The 6975-nt window shown below is 71.8% G+C and overlaps 1 protein-coding gene across 1 annotated transcript; it reads left to right on the top strand.

Moving 5' to 3' along the window:
- Positions 1–2000: 2000 nt before the first annotated feature.
- Positions 2001–6234, top strand: DIRAS1 (DIRAS family GTPase 1). The gene is made up of 3 exons (XM_058281111.1): positions 2001–2058; positions 3206–3344; positions 4377–6234. Exon 3 carries the CDS (start codon positions 4440–4442, stop codon positions 5034–5036), a length of 597 nt encoding a protein of 198 aa, XP_058137094.1. The 5' UTR covers positions 2001–2058; positions 3206–3344; positions 4377–4439; the 3' UTR covers positions 5037–6234.
- The last annotated feature ends 741 nt before the right edge of the window (positions 6235–6975 follow it).

Genomic DNA, 6975 nt, shown 5'->3' with positions numbered 1-6975 from the left:
GGCGCGCAGGCCCCATCCTCCAGGACGGCGAGCTGCCGGATGCCGCCGGCAGTGCCGGGCTCGGGGACGGCAGCCCAGTCCCCTTCCAAGGCACGCTGGGTTTCCAGAAACGGTCTCATTTTGAAATATCGGCGCCAGACTTCAAAAACCCGGTGGAGCAGGCCGCTCCCCTGACTGGGCCCGCAGCCTCGGCTTTGCTCGTGTACCGCGCTGAGCCTGGGACCCCAGGGGCCTTGGCGGCCTGTCCTGTCCCGGCCGGGAGGCGGGGACTTCGACGGTGGACGGCTGCCCCTTGCTGTTCCGACGAGAGGAATGGACGGAGGCCGTCGGGGTCCCCCGGGCATCGCCGAGGCCACCCCGCTGGGGCTCCCCGTGAGGGTGCAGCGTGGGCAGCGGCTCGACTAGGTGGCCAGAGGGGCTGGCTGACCCGGACGGGGGTCCCGCCTTCCCTGCCAAGGGAACTGCCCGCCTCGCCCACCCTGGCTCGGAGGCCACCAGGGCAGGTGCCAGCCCAGGCCCGGAGCTGGGGTGCGGAGTCCCACGTCCCCAACATTTGGCTCCCCGCGCGTGTGTGGGAAGGGGCGGCGCTGGTCACCCGAGCGGGGTCCCACGCCACCCTCTTGCTCACAGAGGCCAGCCTGGTGGGGGGGGGCACTGCCTCCTGGTTTGGGGTGCCCCAGCGCCCCAGGGTGACTGAGGAGGGCCTCGGGGCTGCCTCCCTGCCTCCAGGGTGGCGGGCCTGGCCTGGGCCCTGTGAACAGCCGCGGGGCCCTCTGCCCCCACTGCAGGGCGTGAGTCAGCCCACCCGGCCCGGGCAGCACCCGGAGGAGCCCGAGGGGAGGCCGCCCGGGGCCCGGCCCCACGCCAGCCAGTCAGTGGGCGCTCATTGGCACAGCGGGAAGCGGGGCCGACATCCCACAGCGTTTGTGCCAGTCGCCCCGAGAGGCAGGGCAACCGCGGTCTTCCCTGACACGGGGGGAAACTGAGGCTCATGGGGGTGGGCGCAGAGGCCAGGGTGGGAGCCGGGCTGAGGGCAGCCCCAGCAGTGCCAGCCTCTGCTCACACGCCGGGTGACGGGGAGCTCACCTCACCCCCTGCCAGGTGAGCCGCTCGCCCTCCACCTGCTCCGACCTCAGAGGGCTGGGTCTGCCTCCCGCCCTCCCCAGGGGGCTCTGGGGGGGCCCTGGGCATCCGGCCAGCCGAGGACGAGTTGAGCCTCTGCGCCCCAAGGTGCCCGGGAGGGAATCTTCTTCGGTGGCTTGTTGGGGACACCCGCGCACTCAGGCGCGCCCCAGAGACCCTGTGTGTCCTCCGTTTTGATTCCGTTTTGAGTTTCCCTAAGGGGGTCACAGGCCCCCGGGACCCCCACCCGGCAGCTTGGCTCGGCCTCCACGCCAGCCCCATTAGAGCCCCTCAGGGGTCCCTGAGCCGCTGCGGCCTCCCCGCCTCCCTCCTGCCACCCCTTTGGGGACAAAGCCCCTGGGCCAGGGGAGGGGACTTCCAGATTGGCCCCCATGGACCCTGAGGCCTGGGGCGGAGGGGGGGGGGCGCCGCCTGCCCTCTGTCCTTTCCCACTGAGGGGCTCTTCCCTTCCTCAGCGCTGAGCTTGATCCCGACCACCCACCCCTGCCCCCGCACCCACCCAGGGGCCCCGCCGTCCCGCCCCTGGGCCCCCGCTGACCCACTTGCCCAGCTCCTGGCTCCCCCGGAGCCCTGGGGCCGGGGGCCAAGGGAGAGCCTTGGAGGCGGGGGGGAGGGGGGGGGCCGTGGCCAGGCAAGGTGGGGGACATCGGGGCCCCCCCCACACCCCCTCCCCGGGCGGGGCCCAGGCGCCGGCGCGGGCCGTGACCTTGGCCGGCCGGGCGGGGCACCCCCACCTCGCGCGCGCGCAGCGGCCCCGTGGGTGCGGGTCCCCGGGGAGGGGCGGAGCGCGGGCCCCGGCGCGGGGACGGGCGCGGGCGCGACTGCGGCGGGAGCGCGGGGGGGGGGGGCGGCGGCGAGCGGACGCGGGCCGGGCAGCAGCAGCCGCGGCGGCGCCGCACCGAGCAGCGCGCGCAGGTAGGGGCGGCCCCGGGCGCGGGCGGGGGTCCCCGGGAGACCCCTCGGAAGCCCTCCCCCCCCCACGCCCCGCGGGGCCCTCTCCTGCCCCCGCGGCCCCTCCTCTGTCCCCCTCCCTCTCCCCCCGCGCCCGGGGCCTGGGGGGGGGCCGGCTCCTCCCTCTGCTCGCCCACCCTGGAGAGCGCCCTCCGGCGCCTTCTGGGGAGGGGGCCCCCTGCCAGGCCTGGGCAGCGAGCCTGCTCAGGCCCCCTGGGGCTCCCTCTGTTTAGGGGGGGGCCCCCTTTCCCGCCCTGTTCTCCTCCCTCCACACTCCTCCCCAATGCCAAGCCCCTCCCTGGGGACCCCCTGCTCAGCTGCCCCCTACTTAGATGCCCCCCTAGTCACTGGGAGACCCTCTTCTCGGTCGCCCCCTCTCTCACCAGCCCCTCCTCACTCAGGCCAGGCCCCCACCCTCCTCTGGGCCGGGGTCTCCTCGCTCTCCTGCCCCTGAGGCTGTCCCACCCTCCTCGGGCCCAGCCTGGAGCCGGCTCTGCTCCCCCGCCCCCAGCTGGGCGGACTTGCCCGACTGGGAGTCTGAGGGTGCAGGGGGGGTCCCTGGGCCAGGTGGCCAGCCCCCGCCAGGTCCCCGTCCCACTCTGCCCCCCCACCTCCGTGCTGTGACCTTGAGCCCGGCGGCCTGTCCGCCTCAGAGCCTCGAGGCCCGTGACCACCCCCCCCCCCCGCCGAAGGTCAGGCTGGGATTCATCCAGCACCCCCCGGGCACCCGGACTTGGACTTGACTGGACGGGGGGCTCCTGCTCAGGGGGTCCCAGCATCCCAGGGGCCCCCGCGAAGGATAATGCCCACGGGACCCGGGATCCCGCCAGAGGTAGCAAGGACCAGGCGCGGGGGGGCAGGACGGGTGGGCGGCTGGACCCCGGGGCGCCCCTTGCCGGCCCCCGGCCCCCCAGCCTCCTCCCATGGCTGAGCCCTGCACGCCCCGTAAGTGCCAAGCCTAAGGGTCAAACGAGCGGCCGTGGCGGGTCCACGTTGATTTCTGATGGACCTGGTCAGGTCGGGCCTTCCCCGCCCGCGACCCCCCCAGCCCCCGCGGCGGAAAGAGCGCGTCCCCCGCCCGCCCTGACCGCCCGCCTCTCCCGTGTGCCAGCCTCTCCCCGCCCTGTCCCTCTGCTGGAGTCTCCCGCAGGGGCCACCGCGGACGAGGAAGCGCGAGGCGTGGCGACAGCAGCGTCCTGTCCTGCTTCTCTCTCCTGCACGCGCCTGGGGAAGGAAGGACCCTGTCCAAGGTGTGCAGAGGGGCCCGAGGGAGGCAGGTGGCCTTGTCCTTAGCCCCTGGGGGACCCTGAGACGCCTGGGGAGGCGGCAGGGAAGGGACGGACGAGTACTTGCCGCGCTGTGCGCCGGCCGGTGGCCTCTGGGCCTCTCTGAGCACGGGACCAAGCAGCCCGCTGCGGGCACAGGGCTTCCTGCTCGGCCTCTGCTTGGGTTTTCTCCCCCCGACTTGGGCTTGGAGTTCCGAAACCCCAGGGCCGCGATGGGGCCGTCAGCACCCCATTAGCAAACCGTGTTTCTTGGACCCCCAGCGTCAGAGTCCCCTTTGGGGGGGGGGGGGAGGCTTTCAAATGCACGTTCCCAGGCCCGAGGCCCCCTGCCAACCGCCGCCTCGTGTCGGGGGACGAGGCCCCGAGATCCACATTTTCTACCCACTGTGTTTTTACATTGGCCCCAGCGAGGGTCAGGCACCTCTGGGCCGGTGGTGGTTGGAGACTGGCGCTGTTTGACGGACCCTCCCAATGCACCTCGGGAGGTGGGGAGGGCGAGTCCCATCTGGCAGAGGAGGAGATTGAGGGTCAGAGTGGCAAGGTGGCGTTGCCTGGGTCCCAGAGCCAGTCAGGTGTGGGACGGGGGGTCAGGGCCTGTCCTCCTAGATCCTGGAAGAATAGGAGGGGAGGAGAGGGGAGGGGAGGGGATAAGAGAAGGAGGGAAGGGAAGGGAAGAAGGGAAGAAGGGAAGGGAAAGGAGGGAAGAAGGGAAGGTAATAAGAGAAAGAGGGAAGGGAAGGGTGGAAGGGCAGGGAGGGCCCTCTGGAGGACGGGACGAGGCAGGGAGGACGTGCAGAGGGGGGCAGGCGTCGAGGGGCGCGCGCAGCCCTGCCAGCAGCCCCCCCTGGCGTGTCCCGGGACTCCGGAACGAGCCCTAGATCGAGAGGGGGGGGCCGTGATGGCGGGAGCCAGCCGCGGCGGGTGGGCCGCATCCCCGGGGTCCGGCCCGGGCACCCACCCCACCCCCCCCGGTGCCTGACGGCCCTCTCCTCGCAGGGTCGGGCCCGGGGTCCCCGCCATCGCCGCCGCGCAGCCCCCCACCGCCCCCTGCCGGGGAAGATGCCGGAGCAGAGCAACGACTACCGCGTGGTGGTGTTCGGCGCGGGCGGCGTGGGCAAGAGCTCGCTCGTGCTGCGCTTCGTCAAGGGCACGTTCCGCGACACCTACATCCCGACGGTGGAGGACACCTACCGGCAGGTGATCAGCTGCGACAAGAGCGTGTGCACGCTGCAGATCACGGACACCACCGGCAGCCACCAGTTCCCGGCCATGCAGCGCCTGTCCATCTCCAAGGGCCACGCGTTCGTGCTCGTCTTCTCCGTCACCAGCCGCCAGTCGCTGGAGGAGCTGGGCCCCATCCACCAGCTCATCGCGCAGATCAAGGGCGGCGTGGACGGCGTGCCCGTCATGCTCGTGGGCAACAAGTGCGACGAGACGCAGCGCGAGGTGGACGCGCGCGAGGCGCAGGCCGTGGCGCAGGCCTGGAAGTGCGCCTTCATGGAGACCTCGGCCAAGCTCGACCACAACGTCCAGGAGCTCTTCCAGCAGCTGCTCACGCTCGAGACGCGCCGCGACGTGCGCCTGGGCGTGGACGGCAAGCGCGCCGGCCAGCCGCGCAGGACCGACAGGGTCAAGGGCAAGTGCGCGCTCATGTGAGCCGCCCGCCTGCCCCGCCCGCCTCCCTGGCTTCGCCCCCCCCTCTTCGCCCCCGCGTTCGGGCCCGGAAACCGAGGCCCCCCCACGCCCCCCCGCTGACGCCCTCGGGTGCCCCCAGACCCCTGCCGCCCACCCCCACATCTTATCACTGTGACCCCTCTGGGAGGGGGCCGGGGGTCGGAGCCCCTGCCCACCAAGGATTTTCAGTTTCCTCCCATGTGGTGTTTCCTCTCCCCCCACAGGAGCTCTAGCCCCCCAGGCTCACCCCTTTGACCCCGTTGCCACCACCCGGGGAGCAGGGAACCCCCCCTCCCAGGCAGTAACGACAGGCTGCAGCGGCCCCCGGCCAGCCCAGAAGCCCCCTCCTCGCCCGGCCTGGGATGGAGACAGAGGGAAACCGGAACGGACGTGGCGCAGCTCCCCCCCCTCCCCAAGGCTCAGCGGCCCTGGCACCAGAGGCGTGGGGGGCTCCCAGGACGCCCCCGCCCCCTGCGTGGGTCGGCTCAGGACAGACGGCTGCGGCACCGCACCCCCCGGGCGGGGGGTCTCGGGGGCCGGTGGGAGACGCCAGCCGAGAGCCCGTGTGGGGGGCAGGCGAGGGGGTGCAGCAGCTGCCGCATCGGATGGGGCCAGCCCGCATGTCCCGCCAGGCTTGGGGCAGCCCAGGGAGGGGGCCCGGGGGCGCGGCCCCCACCCTGGAGTCCGGGAGTCCCGGTGTGAGCCGGGGGAGCTGTGCGTGACACGCGGAGGTGGCTTCAAGGCGTGCCGGGCCTTGGGGTGGCACCGTCGGCGCGTGCCCCCACGCGCGGGACTCTTTACGCGACGGGCTCTCTTTGTGGCGGTCTGTTCGTTGTCACGGCGGCGGGGCGTCACCGGGGACGTCCGCGAGACTGGATGTTTGTGACGTGTCCGAGCGCGTCTTTGTCCCCATGAGTGTGATTGTGAGTGACTGTATTTTGGGGAGCAGGTGACACGATTCGTGCGACAGCGTCTGCAAACCTGTTTGTTTTGACCGCGTCTGCGGATGCCGTGGCGAGGCGGCGTTCATTCCTAGATGTGTATCAGTCAGCTACTGCCGTGTAACAAATGACCGCGGACTTAGCACATTTATCATCTTAGTCTGTGTCTCAGGCACCTGGGTGGGGGCTGGCTACACCCCCCTGCAGGCTGCCAGCGGGTGTTGCTGGGTTCCATCCTCCCTCCCTGGCTAAGGGAGGACCCGCTGCTGAGCTCCCGCACCTGGGGGCGGCTTTCGGGTCCTTGGGGCTGCGGGACAGAGGATCTCGGTTCTCCGCTGTGTGTCGGCTGGAGGCCGCATTCCCTGCCACGCGGGCATCTCCGTAGGGCAGCTCAGAGCCAGCCAGGGGAGAGAGAGTGTCCGGCTCTTTCATTTTTTAGGAGGTACCGGGGATCGAACCCGGGACCTTATACATGGGAAGCAGGCGCTCAACCACTGAGCCCTGCCAGCTCCGGTTTCAGCCTCGTTGGGTGTGGCAGCACGTGAGAGGGCCGCACGCCTGTGTGTGCCCACGTGCACTGGGCCTGAGGCTGCGTGTGTGTCCAGGCCCCGTGGGACTGCAGGCAGCGGAAAGGGCCGGTGAGCTGCCAGGTCGTGGTACGTTTGCTTTCCTCCATGTCTGTGCAATGGGTCAGTCAACAAACGTCCACTGCAAGCGTGTGTGAGAGAGGGGGCGCGTGCGCGTGGATGGGGGTGGGTGGGCGATCGCCCCAGCGCATGACGTGGCCCACAGGAGAGCCAGAGGCGCCGCGCCTGGGCACGGCCCAGCCCCCTGGACCCCCTGGCTGGCCAGGGACCCTCCGGGAGCCGCGCCCCCTCTGCCGCCTGGGGTGGTTCCTGGGCCGGGAAGGTGCGGGAGAGGGCAGGGCCGCGCGGGGGCCCTTTCTCAGGGACGCACCCTGATAGCACAATCTCCCCGGG

The sequence above is a fragment of the Dasypus novemcinctus genome, chromosome 19 (genome assembly GCF_030445035.2).
Source record: "Dasypus novemcinctus isolate mDasNov1 chromosome 19, mDasNov1.1.hap2, whole genome shotgun sequence".
In the NCBI taxonomy this organism is placed as follows: Eukaryota; Metazoa; Chordata; class Mammalia; order Cingulata; family Dasypodidae; genus Dasypus; species Dasypus novemcinctus.
The sequence above is the reverse complement of the archived record's forward strand: the minus strand, read 5'-3'. Positions and strand labels throughout refer to the sequence as shown.

Bases quoted from the DNA above. Each gene is read 5' to 3' on its own strand.
- DIRAS1 (XM_058281111.1), top strand. From the start codon at position 4,440: ATGCCGGAGCAGAGCAACGACTACCGCGTGGTGGTGTTCGGCGCGGGC.